Genomic DNA, 19,357 nt, shown 5'->3' on the forward strand with positions numbered 1-19,357 from the left:
GCTGAAGGGATTAGAGGTCAAGAGGGTTTGTCAAAGATGGACTCCGCTACAGCACTGAGCAAGTTTAAACTACTCCTTCGGTCATTTTGGGGAATCAGATTTAACTAATTTTGAAGGTAAAAGATAATTCTCATACAACATAGATTTCACTTTAATCAGGACTAAGAAATATGGTAATTTTTATTTGATTTCAGTAAACCTTCATGTAACCAGTATGAGTATAGTTACATTGGCCCATGATCACTTAATATATTTCAATTAATAAGGGTGAATTTACCTTGGTGTTATCAAATGCCAACAGGAGTGTTCTGCCGTTTGTTAGAAAGATTTCTACAGCATTATCTCTCAATTGCCACCAACGCTTGTGAACTTCTTTAATTTCTTCATATGTCCAGGAAAATGATGCTGGTTCTAACTCTCCCTGAAGGTTCTAAGACAAAGAAATGGGCAAAAATATTTGTTTTACCTGAAATATAATTATTTTAATTTTAGATTTTAAAAAGCATCAAAACAAAACAGAAAATCTTTTTGTGGCAGATGGCAGAAAAGTTTACTTGAAAACTCTCTCAATGCAAAACACCTCAAAATGCTTGATAAAATTCAGAAATTAAAAAAAAATAATAGGCTTTATTTTTTAGACTAGTTGTAGGTTTACAGAAAATTGAGCAGATAATACAGAATTCTCATGTATCCTCCCCTCCCTTGGCCCTGCACTCACAGTTTCTCTATTATTAAATCTTGGATTTGGTGCAGGACATTAATTACAATTGATGAGTCAATACTGCTACAATTTTTCTTACCTAAAGTCTATAGTTTATATTAGGGTTCACTCTTTGTGTTGTACATTCTATGGGTTTTGATAAATGAATAAGGACATGTATCCACCATCACAGTATCATACAAAATAGTTTTATTGCCCTAAAAATCCTCTGTACTCCACCTACTCATACCTCTGGCAACCACTAATTTGTTTACTGTCTCTATAGTTCTGCCTTTTCCAAAATGTCATATAGTTAGAATCATAAAGTATGCAGCCTTTTCAGGTTGGCTTCTTTTACTAAGCAAATATCCTTTTAAATACATAGCTGAGCTTACAAGAAAACAAGGGAGATGAAATCCCCTAGAGTTAAAAATATAGAGAAATTGAAAAATCAGCACTAAGCAGGGAGCAATCCTCTGGTTGCTCTGTTGTATGTGTCTGCAAACGCATGCAGGTATGCACGTACCCCAGTTTCAGAAACGAACTGATGTAGGTTGACAGCCACTTGAGGACAGAAGATGAGGCCCTGGGCCCCTAGAATCGGGGTGTGGAATTGAGATTGCTTCAGAAAGCTAAAACCTAGGAAGGGATTTGTTCCTAATGAAAGATTAGACAAATAAATGTGCCCATCAATAAAGGGGAATAGGCTGGGTGTGGTGGCTCACGCCTGTAATCCCAACACTTTGGGAGGCTGAGGTGGGCAGATGACTTGAGGTCAGGAGTTCGAGACCAGCTTGGCCAATGTGGTGAGACCCCGTCTCTACTAAAAATACAAAAATTAGTTGGGAGTGGTGGTGGGCACCTGTAGTTCCAGCTACTTGAGAGGCTGAGGCAGGAGAATCAGCTAAACCCAGGAAGCGGAGGTTTTGGTGAGCTGAGATTGTACCACTGCACTCCAGCCTAGGCGACAGAGTGAGACTCTATCTTAAAAAACAAAAATAATAAAAATAAAAATAAAAATAAATGGGCATAACCAGGAAACAAGTTTGTCTCTTTGGCCTGGAGCCTAGATAATTAGAAAAAAAAGCTCTTCTCTGAGAATTCATAACTGTGGGCCTGCCATCACATGGATTTAGGTTAACATTAAACCTGTCTGGATGGTTTGGAAAGGCCTGAGCTGTGAAACACAGTTCTCATGCTTCCAAGTCATCCAGCTAAAGCAAAGCAGAGTGTCTGGAGGAACATTCTGGAACTAATGGGGAATTCCTGCAAATAAAGGCCCACTGAATGTAACCTGACAGATTAACACATACTAAATAGCTACATTCCCCTGCTAGGTGGTCAACAGAAGAAAAGAAGATGAGAAAATAGCCACTGGAAAGTTGAATCTCCTTGAGAGTATTAATCCTAGTGTACTCAGACAAATCCCCACATTCTGAAATGAAGAGGTAGGGGCCACAGGGCCTACATATCCTATCATCACTAAGTCTCTCCCAAAGTACAGAATCAAGAAACACTTTAAAAAATGTGCATCTAAATCTTTTGTAAACTGTAACTGAATACATAAATTATGTTACTCAATGCTTTTAATAGAGAAATAATGAAAAAAATTTCTACTGAAGTTTAAAACTAGCTAGAATTTACCTCCTCAAATAAACCTGCATCCTAGTTTTCTTTTTTTCATGTTTTTTTTTTCCTTTTTTAAAAATTGCATTTACTTACTCCTTTGTGTTGACTAACAGAAAGCTTAGGGCAAATTTTATCCCAGGCTCTTTATCTTTCCAAAACCTTATTATTATTATTAGATTTGAATTGTCCTACTTTATGTGTGTTTTACTATTGTTCTTGGTCCAAAGTAATTTTTATAATTAGAGGCAGGGAATATATTACAAATAAAATACAGTGTCTTAATGAAAATATTCTCATACTTGAAACTGAATTCCTTATTTGTTTAGTTTCAACATTCATTCAACATATATTAATTAAGCATCTATGCACAAGATACTCCGCTAAGTGCTTGGCATGAAATACATCTGTATGAGTCAAAAAGGGGGCATGAAGTATTTGTACACACATTTGCATACACAATGCAAGATAGAAAGTCATATGAGAAGAACCAACACTACAAAAGTACATAGGAAGGAAGGATCTTTCAATGTATGAAGAAGCAAGGGCATTTTTAGATTTTTAAAAAATTTTTCCTCTTTATTTAAACATACAACACATTTATAGCATGCAAGTTAACTTAAATTAAATGGTGTCTTCCCAAACCAAATATTTGTGAATGTATGTTCAAGCACTGAAAATAAACCAACATATTTCACAGGTAGACTCAGACTCTTCTGTTACCTCATGTCAAATGGAGTTAAAACACAAATTGAGTAGAATTTTTAGGGGGAAAAATTGTCATGTTTTGGACACACAAAAGAGTTGTCTCATACATCAACTATCACATCCCTTGGCTTGATAAAAGGATGCATTTTGAAAAGTAACATAACTATATTTTACTATCTGGGACAAACCTTGTGGTAATTGCTATGTAAATCAGAAAAGAATGTTGTTCATATTTCTGACTACATTAAATATGTTCATGACTTTTTTTACATTAATTTTGTAACCAAACTTCATGTTTTCACTCATTAATTTCTTTAAAATCAAATATATATTAATAATTAAACCACACACAATCTCATTTAGTATATCCTTAGGAATTCCTGGCTTTAGAACTTTTCTGAAACAAAAAGTTTATTTCTTCTATTACAGGGATCTCAAAAAATATTTTAATGGCATAGAAGATAATTCAAATAAAAAAGCTTTATTATACAAAAAATGTAAGTTAAGAGTCTTTGTTATTTTCTGATTAATATCAGTCTATCTAGAATAATAACAATCATTATTAAGCTATGTGAGTATTAGAATTACTTAAGTTATTCAATTATTTAATATTTTTCCTTTCTTTCTGAAGGCAAAGGTACTTGATAGTGGACTGGGAGTGGCAAGGAATAGTTATTTGTTGCAACAAAGGATAGTAATAATAAGGAATGAACATAAACTGATATAATAGGAGCAGACTTTAGAATTTGACTTATATTAACTGCTATGAGACTTGGGCCACAAGCCAGAGGAGATTGCACAGTCTTTTTTAAAAATTATATTTAAAAAAATGTTTAGAACTCAGACCAATCTATACATAAAGTGACAAAGAATGAACTCTAATAGTTCTTCCTTCTCTCTGGTTATACTGAATTGATACATTTTTGGAATCTGCCTAGATTTATATAAATACAAACTTAAGCCTCTACTCACCGAACTTTCAACTGTATCAGAAGCATTATCTTCCACAAAATACATTCCACATTTACCTGCAGAAAATAATTGGATATAAGGGTTTAAAAGTGTATGTGCACATAACTATTCATGGTTTAATACATGGCCTCTGGAGTCCTTTGGTCTGAATTTGAATCTCAGTGTACTTAGACACAGTTCCTAGCACTCAATAAATATTTTTGAATAGTATCCATGAAATCCTGGGCAAGATGCTTTACCTCTTTGTGTCCTAGTTTCTTTATTAGAAAAAAAAAAAGATTGCTTGGAGCTCTATTTCACAGAGTTACTATGGGAATTAGATTAGACTATATGCCAAATGATTATGTGGTTGTTTTAGCATTCAGTGCTAAATAAATATTGACTATTTATTATTACCATTATTCTTATATTACTAGCATACTGATTTGCTTTATTTTGTTACACACTAATTGAAATCAAGTGGTAAACCAAATTATCTAGCAAAAGGGAAATCCTTAATTATTTTATAGATTGAGACACTCCATAGGGTAGAGTAGGCCCTAAATGTAGCCCCCAATTTTTTCCTGTTTCATAGGTTGGCTGTTGCTAACACGTCCCTACATCGTGTTTTAAAACGTTGGGAACTTCTCTGAGGTTCCGCTACCTGGATGCTGGTCACCCTTGAGCACTGAATGGACCTTGAAGTAGTGACATGGCTAGCTCAGGGAAGGGTACTACCTCCATCCTTGTGATGGTGGGGCTCAGTCCCAGTAGGCTTGAAGCTCCACATCTTGGACCTTGGAGGCTGTAGCTTACAACATTCATTCTCAAATCTGAAGGTACATGAAATCACTGGAGGGCTCATCAGAACATAGACTGCTGGGCCCCACCCTCAGAATTTCAGATTCATCAAGTCTGGACTGAGGCCTGAGGATGTGCAATTCTAACAAGCTTCCATGAGATGCTGATGCTACCAATTCAGAGTTCTCACACTTTGAGAACCTAGTCTACAGAATACAAATTGGTTCTTTAAGTGAACAGAGACCAAGTGATATAACTGTTTTCCTTCATATTTTGAGAATAAAATTTCAAACCAAATGTAACGACATAGTTATCTATGGACTAACAATCTTGGGCTTATAAATTATGAACAATCTTAAAGTAGACATATTTCTTATGCACAGGTATATCTGCTAAAATAGTGGCTAAAATAGTGGGTATGTAGGTATACCAATAATTTTTCACTTAAAAAATTCTAAATTGGCATATAATAAAAGAAATAATTAAATATAAAATTACATATACATGAAGAAACTTAATTTTATAAAAATTAAAATGCTATTCATGTGCTTTTCAGAACATAAGATATATCATTTCTTCACATTCATGAGTCATATGCAATTACGTATAATGTTAAGGCAAACTAGCCTACATGATATTACAGAAAGTTTATCCAATTTAATGACACTGTGTCAAAAAACAAATCATCTCAAAATTTGACTTACCTAGTAACAACTCACCAGCTGTCTCTCTAGATGGTGCAACACTGATACATCTTCTATTTACTCTGTCAAAACATATTTAAAATTACTATGACTAAATGTTTTGGCCAATTTCAGAGAGCATATGCTTTATTTTACTGAGTAAAAGATTTCCGCAAAGCAGACTAGAGTTCCAACAGCATGAGGTATCTTATTGAAACCCACATGAAAATATTATCTCCTTTTTTTTAACATCCTAGTTAAGAGAAATGACTGAAATGCCTAGAAAAAGCTAGTAATCCCTATAACCTGGAGGGAGAATATAGAAATTAAGTTATTTAAAAGAGATACCAATATTTTATATTTTCTAGTAAGTAAGCAAACATTGTTTCATGCCTCTGGTACTTTAAACACATTAAAAAAAAAGCCTAGTATTCCAGGAGAAACAGAGGATTTGGAATCAGAAAGTTCCTTTGTGTTCTTAGCCAATTATCTTCTTTGAGTCTCAGTTTTTCATCTATGAAATGGGTATAATAACAACCACAATAACCTCAGTGATAATACTATCAATATTTAATATATAATGACACACTTAATAGTCAACAATGCTATGATACTTATTATTATTTCCTCACTTAATAGACGAGGAAATTGAGACAGAGAGGTTAAGATTAAAGAGCTAGTAAGAGGAGGAACTGGAATCGGAACCTTTAATCACTATATTACATCGTCTCTTGATACCACTGGCAGCTCTATCTACTTTGCAGAGCTGTTAAACAGTCAATTACAAAATATGTGTGTGTGTGTATATGTGTGTGTGTGTGTATGTGTATATGTGTGTAAATATATATGTGTGTGTGCATATATATATATATATGTATGTATGTATGTATGTATGTATACTAACAAGGGCCAGAACATGATGGCTGAAGTTCCATGAACCCTTGCGATCAGAAATGTCATTTGCTTTTGGATTTTGGCCATATAACCTTGTTCTCCTCCCTTGAGCCTTTCCTGTTTAGGATTTTTCTGAAAAAGATGGCATTACCTAAAATAAATATTACATAAACACTACAATAAATTATTGTATATTCATGACAGATTGAAGATCTATGGATTCAAAATTACCTTATAGATTCACTTGCGGCTTTGTCTTTGACAGTAGAAGAGAAAGAAGAATGAGTTTTGTCTTCAAATAGGTAAGAGAGTGGTGGTTTAACAACATCTGTTGAGGAAAAAAGTACATATTATCTTTATCTAATGTTCATAGTTATCTGCTATATTTATATGTTGAGTCAAGAAGCCACTATTACCTTCTGATTTTTGTCTATCCCTAAGGAGATATTTATTTGGAATAGTTAAATAACACCTTTGTAAACGTCTCCTCTCTCGATTTGGCCCTTCTGTTGGATCCAACTGCCATGAGGTTGGGTAGTAGATGGGGTCATACCATACTGCTCTGCAAGTAAGAAGATTAAAGCGTGTTTTAAGTGACCATCCAGGACTTGTAGCTTAAAAAAATCATTATAGAGATTGAATAAGTAAGTCACAATAGATCTGTTAATTTAAGACTCCAAATATTTATATATTTGATCAGGGAACACATAACAAGTATGAATAATAAAATATAAGTGTCTTTTTGTTACTGAATACCAGTCTCCCAGTTCCTCACCTCGAGGCAAGCTCTACTTCCAGTTTCTTTCAACTATTAAATTTTTAAAAAGATATATCATGATGACTATGAACACTTGAGCAACATAAATAATAAGCTGGATTTAATATGGTTAGAACTTTTTTTAAAAATTAATTTTTTACATTTCCCATTTTGCCTACTCTTTTTTTTTTTTTTTGAGTTTGAGACCGAGTCTTGCTCTGTTGCCCAGGCTGGAGTGCTGTGGCGTGATCTTGGTTCACTGTAACCTCTGCCTCCTGGGCTCAAGCAATTCTCCTGCCTCAGCCTTCCAAGTAGCTGGGATTACAGGTGCCCACCACTACGCCCAGCTAATTTTTCTATTTTTTTTTTTAGTGGAGACAGTTTCATTATGTTGGCCAGGCTTGTCTTGAACTCCTAGCCTCAACTGATCCACCTACCTGGGCCTCCCAAAGTGTGGGGATTATAGGTATAAGCCACCTCGCCTGGCCTTTTTGCCTACTCACTAATGAAACAAATAAAATCAGTTCTTTTTTGTGGCATGAATCACATTTTTAAAAAGATTTAAAAATAAATTTGTATCTTAGATGAAAGAAGGCAGGAAAACCATATTAAATATATTTTTAGAACTAAATGTATCCTAGATAGAACTTATTCGTAAGCTTTTAGAACTTATTCATATCCTAAACATACCAAAATACTGGTAGTGGTTACTGCCTTTTTTTAAAAAAAAAAATGCATCTGTTTTCAACTATAGTTATGACCATTATAATCATTTTTCTATAATCTGCCTTATTTTACTGAAACAGTATTATCTTTATTTCATCTTTCTGAATGGCTGGCCAATATGGAGGTAGATGCATTATACTGTATTTAACCATATTACTGTTAATACATAACTTGTTCCTAATTCATTCACTAGCATAAATAATGCAGAGAGAAAACATTTTATGTTTCTTTTATTTATTTATTTTTTTTGTGCCAGGGTCTCACTCTGTTGCCCAGGCCAAATGCAGCAGCACGTTCATAGCTCACTGTAGCTTTGAACTCTTAGGCTCAAGTAATCCTCCCACCTCAACCTCCCAAAGTACTAGACTACAGATGTGAGGCATATTTTGAATATTTTCCTTAGGATACAATCACTAAAATAGGATAACTGAAGCTAGAAATAAAATGTTGTTAGGATTACTAATATATATTGTCAAAATGTAAAATGTCGCCAAAGTTCTGAGTAAGGACAGCTAATATCCTGCTGTGAATATTAGCAGCCAAAAATTTTTTTAATATAAAAAGTACAATGTGGTATCTAAAGGTTCTAGAAAACCAAATTAGCCTCTAGCAATACTGAATATTTTCCCATGTGTTTGGTAATTCAATTTGTTTTATGTGAGAAATGTGTTCATGCCTTTTGGTCATTCAAACTTCTAGTATCATAACATTTTACTTTAGAATCTGTGTAAGTTTTTCAAACAATAAAAATAACTTTTTATTTGCTGAAAATAAATTTCCAGGCTTTTTGTTGTTGTTACGGTTGCTAAATACACTGGAAAAAATTAAAGTTAAAAGCCACTGATTTATTTGCACTTTCTTCTATGGCATTTGAGCTTTGAAAGTCATCTACCCTTCTAAAAGTTAACAAATATCCTATTATCTTCTACTTTATATAAACTTTTTGAGTCTAACTCTTTTATCTATCTGGAATCTACTTTAGTGTCTAATGTTTAGTGTATTTTAGTACACCAAAGTCATACGAATCAGTTATCTTAACCAAATTTAGAGAATAATACCTTAATTTCCCTATTTTCATTATTCGTAATACATATTTTAAATTATTGTCTTAGTTAAAAAAAGATACTTTTAAAGGCCAGTAGTGGTGGCTCACTCCTGTAATCCCAGCACTTTGGGAGGCCAAGGTGGGTGGATCACCTGAGGTCAGGAGTTCAAAACCAGCCTGGCCAACATGGCAAAACCCTGTCTCGACTAAAAATACAAAAATTAGCCAGGAACAGTGGTGGGTGCCTATAATCCCAGTTACTTGGCAGGCTGAGGCAGGAGAATCACTTGAATTTGGGAGGCGGAGGTTGCAGTGAGCCAAGATCATGCCATTGTACTACAGCTTGGGTGACAGAGTGAGACTCTATCTCAAAAAAATAAAAAAAAAGACATTCTTCTCAGCTGTCCTGTTTCAGTAATTTCTCTATTCTTTTACAAAGCCTATGTCTTAAAATTAAACTAATTTTACTATCTAGACAAACTAATGCCCCCTCATTACTTTTCTTCCCCAAGAATTAAAAAAAAGAATCTCATATGATTATTCTTTAAGATGAAAAAAAATCACAAATGATTAAACGAAAAATTGTTTAAACTAATGACATGATTTTATGAGTCTGAATTCTGGAATACAAATTTAGTTTAACATCAATATCTAAAATCTTCATGGAAGACAACTTTAACCATCCTCCCGCTGCTTACCTATCATGTGTCAGTTGCTGAATAAGTTCCTGCCAATGTCTGCTGGCACTCAGATCTACTTTATACATTCCTCTGATATGCTGGATCACCTTTTTTCTCTCAATTCCTTGGGAGAGAGACACTGCCTGGGTGATATCTGCTGCTATTTTAGATATATCCTTTGATTTTGAATCCAGACGCTGAAAGAGACTAAACAAATAAGATTGTTCATAGTTAAGCATACACGGAATGTATTTATCAAAACATGATACTTTAAAACTAAAAGTATATGTGAAATCTAATGGATTCCTAAAAGACATGCCTTTGGAACATATAAAATATTACCTTTGTTGGTTATTATTAACCGTTTTCTGCCAAGCAGCTTTATTCGCTCCTTCTTCAGTTTCATATTTCTTTTGTTCCTAAAAGATTTAAATAATAATATACTACAGGAAATTTTGGCCCAGAGCCCAACAAACCTATTTCAAAACCCAGTTAACAAAGGAGAAAATATTGTCTCTAGGAGACCAGAAAAATATAATAAACCATCTAAACAGTGTTATAATTCTGTTTCTATACAATTTAGGTCACATAAGTTAGAGTAGAATGGTTAACCAGCGTTGCTAAACCTGATGAGTTTACACATAGTTGCTTGCCTCCTTATTTTGCTTTTTCATTAAAGAACCCCTAACACAAGGTATGCTTCAGCTTGGTTGTCACTTTAAAAATCTTTCCTTCACCGAAGGATACTGATAATGAATAATGATGACCACGGAGAACAAAATGCTCCTTAAAATAAGCATATTTTTTCTTTTGTAGAAAAAAGCAATATAGTATACAGGAAAAAATAAAATAATCATTTCAAGTTCATCATCAATGGTACTCTGTTCTTAAAAAAGTAATGTCAGTGATTCTTCAATTACCTATGATGGAATCTCCTAAGAAAGAACTATGGTTTCATTGACTCACCTCTTTGATTATTTTAATAAGGTCTGCTTTTGTTGATGCACTGGGAGGGATGCACTTGTGACCACATAACTTCAAAGCATTCATAAGCAGTTCTGCTGTGTCTAGCTCTTCTTCAGTCAATTCATCTTGGTGATTATGTATCAACTCTGACAAATATAAAACTAACTTGGCTCCATGCTTTAAAAAAAGTAATAATTTTTAAGTCATTTAGAATTTTAATTCTTACATTTAAATTACTTAATAGTAATTAAATTATATTGCTAGATTTATTTGGTTGCATCTGATTTGAATAAAGCACCTACAAAAGACATTCTGGGGGTAATTACAGAAATCTGATTATGCACTGAGTAGCTGATGACAGAGGATTAATGCTAATTTTGTTGGATGTAATAATGTTGTGATGGTTACATAGGAAAATGTTTTTAAAAAAGAATTTAGAGGTAAAATATCATGATTTCTATATATATATGTTAAAATCGTTCAGAAAAAGAAGAGATTATGTCAATATGATAAAAATAGTAACAACTGTTAAATCTAGGTGATGGTTATATGGTATTTATTATACTATTCTTTCTACTCTCAGTATGTTTGACATTTTTTCTTATAAAATGTATTTTAAAAAGCAAGCAAGCTAGCCAGCTAGCTTTTGGGGTAAGAATTTTGGAGAGAAGTTGCTAAAGGAATGCAGGAAATAAACTGGGATAAAGAAAGATAATTTTTAGTTTTTCTCACAGAAAAACTGAAGTAGAAGGGAAAGCTTTCTTTAGACCTTAAAGTTTATTTACTCTTCTTCCTTTGATTTCTGCTTAGTACAAGAGAAACTGATACAATTTCTAGAACTAAAACCTATTTTTAGCTTGTAAGTATTCACTACTCCCTAGGGAGAACAAAACGTGAAAAACTCTCCAACTGGTGAGACCTACAGAGACAGCTGTATGTGCATATCCAGGGAAGAGTTGTTTTAGCCAATCTTTTAAGAATAGACCCTAAAACCAAAATTTACAGTGTTACTTAAGGTAATGACAATTGTCCTTTGCAGCACAAACCTACACCAAATGTTCATTCATGATTTTTTAAGTGGCCCTTACATGCTATAGATATTACACCTGATTCTAATGTGTACAGTGTGTATTATTTAGACAATAATTTTGCCAACAAGTTAAATGCATATATTTTACTTTAAAAATCTGCATTGAAACAAATATCACTGCATTTAGTTTTATGACATTTTAAACTGTGAACAGTAGTAAATGTCAGCAAATGGATCTGGAAATGATTACATTTTGGGTGATATTTAAATTAACATGCTGAATCACATCATGTCATTTCCCAAAAGCAAAAGATGAACATATGCAATGATGAAAATAGCAAAGCTCATTTTAATGCAACATTTTAAATCAGTTAGAGACAGCTGCTACCTGACCAAAAGAGAAAGATGAACAGAAGTTCTGTGAGTAAAAGGCCCAAAGAGTTGGCAAATAAAGAAAAATGGTAAATGACTAGAAGATTTTCCTAAGTGTGTCTTAAAGGTAATGTTCTTGATATAACTTTAAAAGTACTTCAGTTTAGTATTCAATGACATTCTAAAATTATCTTGAAAAACTATCAAAAATGTTTTTATTCATTGTGAATATCCAAAGAAACACATGATTTTCTTAAACACTGAAGTTGTTTCTAGTATCTCATTTTAATACCCTCTGATCACTTACTGATTATCATTTCAGGGACTATAAAAGGTGTCATTGGGAATAGATACAAAAAATATCTTATTTTCAGCCCTCAAAAACTGATTTAAGGAATTGAGTCTATTAAACATAAATCCTTAGAAAATAATAAAATGCTAAAATACATAAAATATTACTTTTCAATGAAGGTTCTAAGAAGGAAGAGTTCTAAGTGGACTACAGAAAGGTAGAAAGGTTTTGAACAAGGTATAGAGTAATCTGGGTCATGGCTAAATGAATGGTTAGAATAGGGATATAGAGGCTGGGCACAGTGGCTCACACCTGTAATCCCAGCACTTTGGGGGGCTGAGGTAGGCAGATTACGAGGTCAAGAGATTGAGACCATCTTGGCCAACATGGTGAAACCCCGTCTCTACTAAAAATACAAAAATTAGCCAGGCGTGTTGGTGGACACCTGTAGTCCCAGCTACTTGGGAGGCTGAGGCAGGAGAATTGCTTGAACCTGGGAGGCGGAGGTTGCAGTGAGCTGAGATCACGCCACTGCACTCTAGCCTGGTGACAGAGCGAGACTCTGTCTCAAAAAAAAAAAAGAATGGGGATATAGACAGACAAAGGAGAGAGAGGTGTTCTGTGCTGGTGGACAATATGAATAGAATAGCTTGACAGTAAAAATAAACAAGATGTGAAGAGGCTGCAAGAAACAAAAGATGTGATTATCTTGAAGAGAAGAGGGTCTGCAGGCTGGAGAGTTAATCAGAATCAAGTTGTGATGGCAGAAAAGAAGGCTGGGGGTTAAAAACCCAGGCAGATTACAAATGAAATACAAATTAAATGTATGAAGCTGTAAAAGGCATAAAGATCACTCTATACTACTATGTAATAATGATCTCTAGGATATATTAAGTGAAGAAAGTAAGATGCAGAAGAGTGTGTATACTTTGCTATCTTTCTTTGTGTTGGGAAGTAGGGGAGAGAATATTTACATGTATCAATATATGTATACGCAAACTTGCTTATCTACCACAGAAAAAAATGTTACCTACAGAGGGAGGGAAAAAATAAGAGGAGGGCGAAAGGATAAAAGTTAGAACATCTCTGAATTTGCTATTTCACAACATTGGTCTTAGAACCATGTAGACATCGCACGTTTGTTTAATCAAAACAAAATTAAGCAAGCAAACACAAACCCAAAGGAATCTCTAAAAATATAAAACAAACTGAAAAAAAAAGCCCACCTACCTACCTAATTGGTTGAAGCTGGTGGCATGACCAAATAAAGAAAACTATTTTAAGTGCTTTTATAATACAGTATTTTCACTGTATAATCATAATAATATGCTAAGGACAAAAAGAACCACGAAGACATCTTAAACTGCACTCGGCAGGACTGTTACTAGCGATCATGTTGGTCATCTCATTTTGAAAATGTTATATATGTAGAAAGACAAAGTAAATAAATGATTATGTTAATGTTAGGAACCAAGATATCAACATTAATAAGAAATACGAATAAAAAAATCCAAGAAAAAGTGAAAGTATCAGTATAAACTCATGATTTTTCTTTCTAAAAAAATACGTATTTCCTACTTTTGTCCACTAAAAAAGGCTGAGAAGAAATGACAACCCAGTAGAAATAAACATACCTAGTCCCCAGATTTGCAGTCTCTAAATACCGTCATCACCTTAAAAGGAAATAGAGCCTTCTTGGGAGGGAAGTTAGGTTCCAGGTTTGGGAAAGGAAATGTGTAAGGTGGGCCTGGGACATTCTTCTGTGCCAGAAAACAAGGAAGTTTAATTGTATTAACTTGTTAAAATGAAAAAGGCTATGTTGACACAACAACTTGAATCTACAGAGGTGTTAATTTGAGTATTAAACTGAATAATGACTGCAATAGACCAAAACACATACCACTTATTTTACGACACCTGAGTTTCTAATGACACTCCAAAAATAAAAACAAATACAAAAATTAGAGGCTACTAGGGGCATGAACTCATCATTCTAAAAATTAATAAACAGGGAAGGAAACAGAATTTTTCCTGCCTTTCCTTGACTGACTGTATTTAAAGGTAGCCAAGGGGCTGGAGTCTACCTCCAGGTCCAAATCTCACTGCCGCGCCCCGTGATGCCCACCCAATGTGAATTCCTGATTCCTTCAGGTTCCAAGTCCAATATGGAAATTCTCAAGGATCAGCCAATTCATAATCTTCTAAAGGATGAACAGACCTCCCAGAATAAGATTACAGTTGTTGGGGTTGGTGCTGTTGGCATGGCCTGTGCCATCAGTATCTTAATGAAGGACTTGGCAGGTAAACTTGCTCTTGTTGATGTCATGGAAGACAAACTGAAGGGCGAGATGATGGATCTCTAATATGGCAACCTTTTCCTTAGAACACCAAAGATTATCTCTGGCAAAGACTATAATGTAACTGCAAACTCCAAGCTGGTCATACCATGGCTGGGGCGAGTCAGCAAGAGGGAGAAAGCCATCTTAATTTGGTCCAGCATAACGTGAACATCTTTAAATTAGTCATTCCTAATGTAAAATACAGCCCGAACTGCACGTTGCTTATTGTTTCAAATCCAGTTGGTATCTTGACCTATGTGACTTGGAAGATAAGTGGCTTTCCCAAAAACCGTGTTACTGGAAGTGGCTGCAATCTGGATTCAGCCCGATTCCATTACCTGATGGGGGAAGGGCTGGGAGTTCATCCATTAAGCTGTCATGGGTGGGTCCTTGGGGAACATGGAGATTCTAGTGTGCCTGTATGGCGTGGAGTGAATGTTGCTGGTTTCTCCCTGAAGACTCTGCACCCAGATTTAGGGACTGATACAGATAAGGAACAGGGGAAAGAAGTTCATAAGCAGGTGGTTGAGAGTGCTTAGGAGGTGATCAAACTCAAAGGCTACATATCCTGGGCCACTGGACTCTCTGTGGCAGATTTGGCAGAGAGTATAATGAAGAATCGTAGGCGAGTGCATCCAATTCCACCATAAGGGTCTCCATGATATAAAGGCTGATGTCTTCTTTAGTGTTCCTTGCATCTTGGGACAGAATGGAATCTCAAATCTTGTGAAGGTGACTCTGACTCCCAAGGAAGAGGCCCGTTTGAAGAAGAGTACAGATACGCTTAGGGGATCCAAAAAGAGCTGCAATTTTAAAGTCTTCTGATGTCATACCATTTCACTGTCTAGGCTACAACAGGATTTTAGCTGGAGGTTGTGCATGTTGTTCTTTTTATCTGATCTGTGATTAAAGCAGTAATGTTAAGATGGACTGGGAAAAACATCAATTCCTAAAGTGAAATAGGAATGGTCTGTAAAATCCTACAGCTATATCCTGATGCTGGATGGTGCTACTGTTGAGTAGTCCTAAAATGGTTAGTGTGAAATAGTTCTGCCACCTCTGAGGCACCACTGCCGATGCTGCACATGCTGCGGTTGCCCCTTGAACCAGATGCATGTTTACCATGTGTTATATAACTTCCTGGCTCCTTCACTGAACATGCCTAGTTCAACTTTTTTTCCCAATCAGTAACATCCGGGCATCCAGTGTATAAATCCAATATTGCATGTCTTGTGCATAATTGTTCCAAAGGATCTTATTTTGTGAACTGTATCAGCAGTGTACATTACCATATAATGTAAAGAGATCTACATACAAACAATGTAACCAACTATCCAAGTGTCATACCAACCAAAACCCCAAATAAACCTTGAACAGTGGGAAAAAAAAAAAGAGAAAAAAGAAAGGTAGCCAAATAGTTGACAAGGGAAAGTTCCTCCCTATAGGAGAGTCAGAGCTTACAGATGTTGATGGAATGAGAGACTTAGAGAAATCACTATTTTGTAACTCCTTAATGAAAAAGTATATCTTGGCAATTATCATCAGTGGCTGCTAAAATTATCAGGTTAAAGATTATATCCTCAGTCTTTGTGGGTGAATAAATGACTGGCCTTGGTGATGAAATGGATTGAGAGAGAGAAGAAAAAGTCAATGACAACAACAGTTCAATATTTCAGGCTGAAATTCAATAATGATACCACTGAAAGACACAAAGTGGTGGAGAAGGGAAACTGGTATGAGGAAAAGTGGACTGTTAACACCACAGTTGAATTTTGATGGAGAGCAACTTTGCTGAGTATAAAGGAAAGAAAAAAGTACCACTTCAAGTTCTCCACAGAAGGAAAGTATGGGCTAAATATGCCTCTGTCTTGTGAAATGGAAGACAGTGCCTTCAGTATACTTGAAAGTGTCTTAATCCTGGAAAGAGCACCAAGTATCCCTTCAAGATAGTTTTGACTCCTAATATGAGTTTTCTATGTATTAAAGGGGATACTATCTTTTTTAATATATCATCTCTCACTTTCTTTATTTATAAGTACATTAAGTGTTTCTATGAGTTTTGACAATTGCATACAACCACTTAACCACTACTCAAAATAAGATCTTATTTTTATCACCCCAAAAAGTTCTCTTAAACTCCTTTCCAATCAATTCCCTTTCTCACCACCCCCCTTCCACAGAGACAACTACTGTCCTGATTTCTATCATCATATCTTAGTTTTGTTTGTTCTTGGACTTCAGATGAATAGAATCAGATTGTGCTCCTTTGTGTTTAGCTGTCCCTTTCCCCACGCAATGTTTCTGAGATTCATCCATAATGATAGGTGTATCAGTAGTCTGTTCCTTTTTAGAGCTGTAGAATAGTCTACACAGTGCTGTAGAATAGTCTATACAGATCTCTCTCTACAGGTATAAAGAAATCACACTTTGTATATTCTTCTGTTGATAAGCATTTGAATATTTGTAGTTTTTGGCCATTGTGAAAAAAGGCTGCCATGGATATTCTTAAACAAGTCTTTTTATAAACATACGTTTTAACTTCTCTTTTAAGTAAATATCTAGAAATGAAATAACATGGTCACAAGTTAAATATACGTTTAATTTTATAAGAAACTATTAAACAGCCCTACAATATGGTTTAATGTGCCTTTTAAATTTTCCATCTACCACTGTTGAAGCGATAGACTTTATGGACTCTGAAATTCTTTCAGGTATTTTGGGTTTGATTATTCCAAATGATTAATTTTTTTTTCTGTTTTAACTTACTATACATATTTTTGAGATATGTTATAGGTACTGTTGTTTGAGCTATTCAATATAGATGTTTCACAGGTAATATAAGCCTTTTAAAGAAGCCTCCAAACAATCCTTAAAGAAAGCATTTTAAGATATGTTAACACATTACAAAGTATCTGATAGAAACTCTGAAACAGAACTTCTAATTTAAGCACTAGAAATAAGATTGGGAAATAAACACAGAGGTTAAATTGAGTCTGTGTAAAGCACCTGAGGAAAGACCTTGGGTTAAATTTGTTTGGTAAGAAAATTATATTTATAAATTAGGCATGAAAATTCAGTTTAATTTCAGTTCTTGTTTTATTCAGACTTTATATTTCACCAAAAGTTTTACTTATCTTATCAAAGCTGAGATACTTACTTGTAGGGATGGGCTGAGACAGTCTCGTAGTATTTCCTGATGATTTGGTTCATGAACTATTTCAAAAATTTGCTTTCTCTCTCGTGCAGCGTGGGCTGGTGACAAAATATGCACCAATAGTCTCCCAAGCTGCATTCGGAAGGTCTCCTTACAAGACCATAGAATTTTAGTCCACTGCTGCTTGGAACCACTGGTTTTACTTGAACCCTAAAATCAAGATAGGAATGAATTGGGATCAGATTGCTTAAGCAATACTATGCTAGACTCAACACAGCTCTAAAGAAGATTACAGAACATGTTTTATTCCAGATTGGTTTTAATAGTCAAAATTAGAAGGAGATACACATATCCATACAAATAGGAGTTTAAAAGAGATCGGCATACGATGTTCATAGTAGCATCACTCAAAATAGCCAAAAGGTGGAAACAATCTGAACATCCATCAGTGGATGAACAGATAAACAAAATGTGCTATATACTTACAATGGAATATTATTCATCCTTAAAAAGGAAGGAAATTCTGACACATGCTATAATATGGATGACCCTTGAGGATACTATGTTAAATAAAATAAGCCACTACAAGGCAACAGTAATCACAACAGCATAGTACTGATACCAAAACAGAGCTATAGACCAATGGAACAGAACAGAGGCCTCGGAAGCAACACCACACATCTACAACCATCTAATCTTTGACAAACCTGACAAAAACAAGCAATGGGGAAAGGATCCCCTGTTTCATAAATGGTGTTGGGAAAATTCGCTAGCAACGTGCAGAAAGCAGAAACTGGACCCCTTCCTGACACCTTATACTAAAATTAACTCCAGATGGATTAAGGACTTAAACATAACACCATAAAAACCCTAGAAGAAAACCTAGGCAAAACCATTCAGGACATAGGCATAGGCAAGGACTTCATGACTAAAACACCAAAAGCAATGGCAACAAAAGCCAAAATAGACAAATGGGATCTAATTAAACTTCAGAGCTTCTGTAAGCAAAAGAAGCAATCATTAGAGCGAACTGGCAACCAACAGAACGGGAAAATTTTTTTTGCAATCTACCCATCTGACAAAGGGCTAATATCCAGAATCTACAAAGAACTAAAGCAGATTTATAAGAAAAAAACAAACAAACCCATCCAAAAGTACGCAAAGGATATGAACAGACGCTTTTCAAAAGAAGGCATATATGAAGCCAACAAACATATGAAAAAATGCTCATCATCACTGGTTATTAGATAAATGCAAATCAAAACCACACTGAGATACCATCTCATTCTAGTTAGAATGGCAATCATTAAAAAATCTGGAGACAACAGATGCTGGAGAGGATGTGGAGAAATAGGAACACTTTTATACTGTTGGTGGGAGTGTAAATTAGTTCAACCATTGTGGAAGACAGTGTGGTGATTCCTCAAGGATCTAGAAATAGAAATTCCATTTGACCCAGCAATCCCATTACCAGGTATACACCCAAAGGACTATAAATTGTTCTATTATAAAGAAACAGGCACATGTATGTTCATTGCGGCACTATTTACAATAGCAAAGACCTGGAACCAACCCAAATGCCTATCAATGATAGACTGGGAAAAAGAAAATGTGGCAAATATACACCATGGAA

General features: G+C 34.9%; 1 protein-coding gene and 1 pseudogene across 6 annotated transcripts in view; one reads left to right on the forward strand and one right to left on the reverse strand.

The window, feature by feature from the left end:
* LYST (lysosomal trafficking regulator) overlaps positions 1-19,357 on the reverse strand; it is a 216,110-nt gene that overhangs the window by 52,827 nt on the left and 143,926 nt on the right. For all 6 annotated transcript variants that reach the window (XM_021677344.2, XM_021677341.2, XM_021677345.2 and 3 more), the window contains 9 exons: positions 17,728-17,934; positions 10,538-10,714; positions 9,914-9,990; positions 9,590-9,778; positions 6,780-6,925; positions 6,595-6,691; positions 5,491-5,552; positions 4,007-4,062; positions 278-430 (listed from right to left, as the gene is read on the reverse strand). In XM_021677344.2, the coding sequence (XP_021533019.2) occupies positions 278-430; positions 4,007-4,062; positions 5,491-5,552; positions 6,595-6,691; positions 6,780-6,925; positions 9,590-9,778; positions 9,914-9,990; positions 10,538-10,714; positions 17,728-17,934 (1,164 nt within the window). The remainder of the gene's footprint in view (positions 1-277; positions 431-4,006; positions 4,063-5,490; positions 5,553-6,594; positions 6,692-6,779; positions 6,926-9,589; positions 9,779-9,913; positions 9,991-10,537; positions 10,715-17,727; positions 17,935-19,357) is intronic.
* On the forward strand, positions 14,379-15,480 carry LOC105722392 (L-lactate dehydrogenase A chain-like; annotated as a pseudogene).

The sequence above is a fragment of the Aotus nancymaae genome, unplaced genomic scaffold, assembly GCF_030222135.1.
Source record: "Aotus nancymaae isolate 86718 unplaced genomic scaffold, 86718_ANA_hifiasm-v0.15.2.pri h1tg000032l_0, whole genome shotgun sequence".
In the NCBI taxonomy this organism is placed as follows: Eukaryota; Metazoa; Chordata; class Mammalia; order Primates; family Aotidae; genus Aotus; species Aotus nancymaae.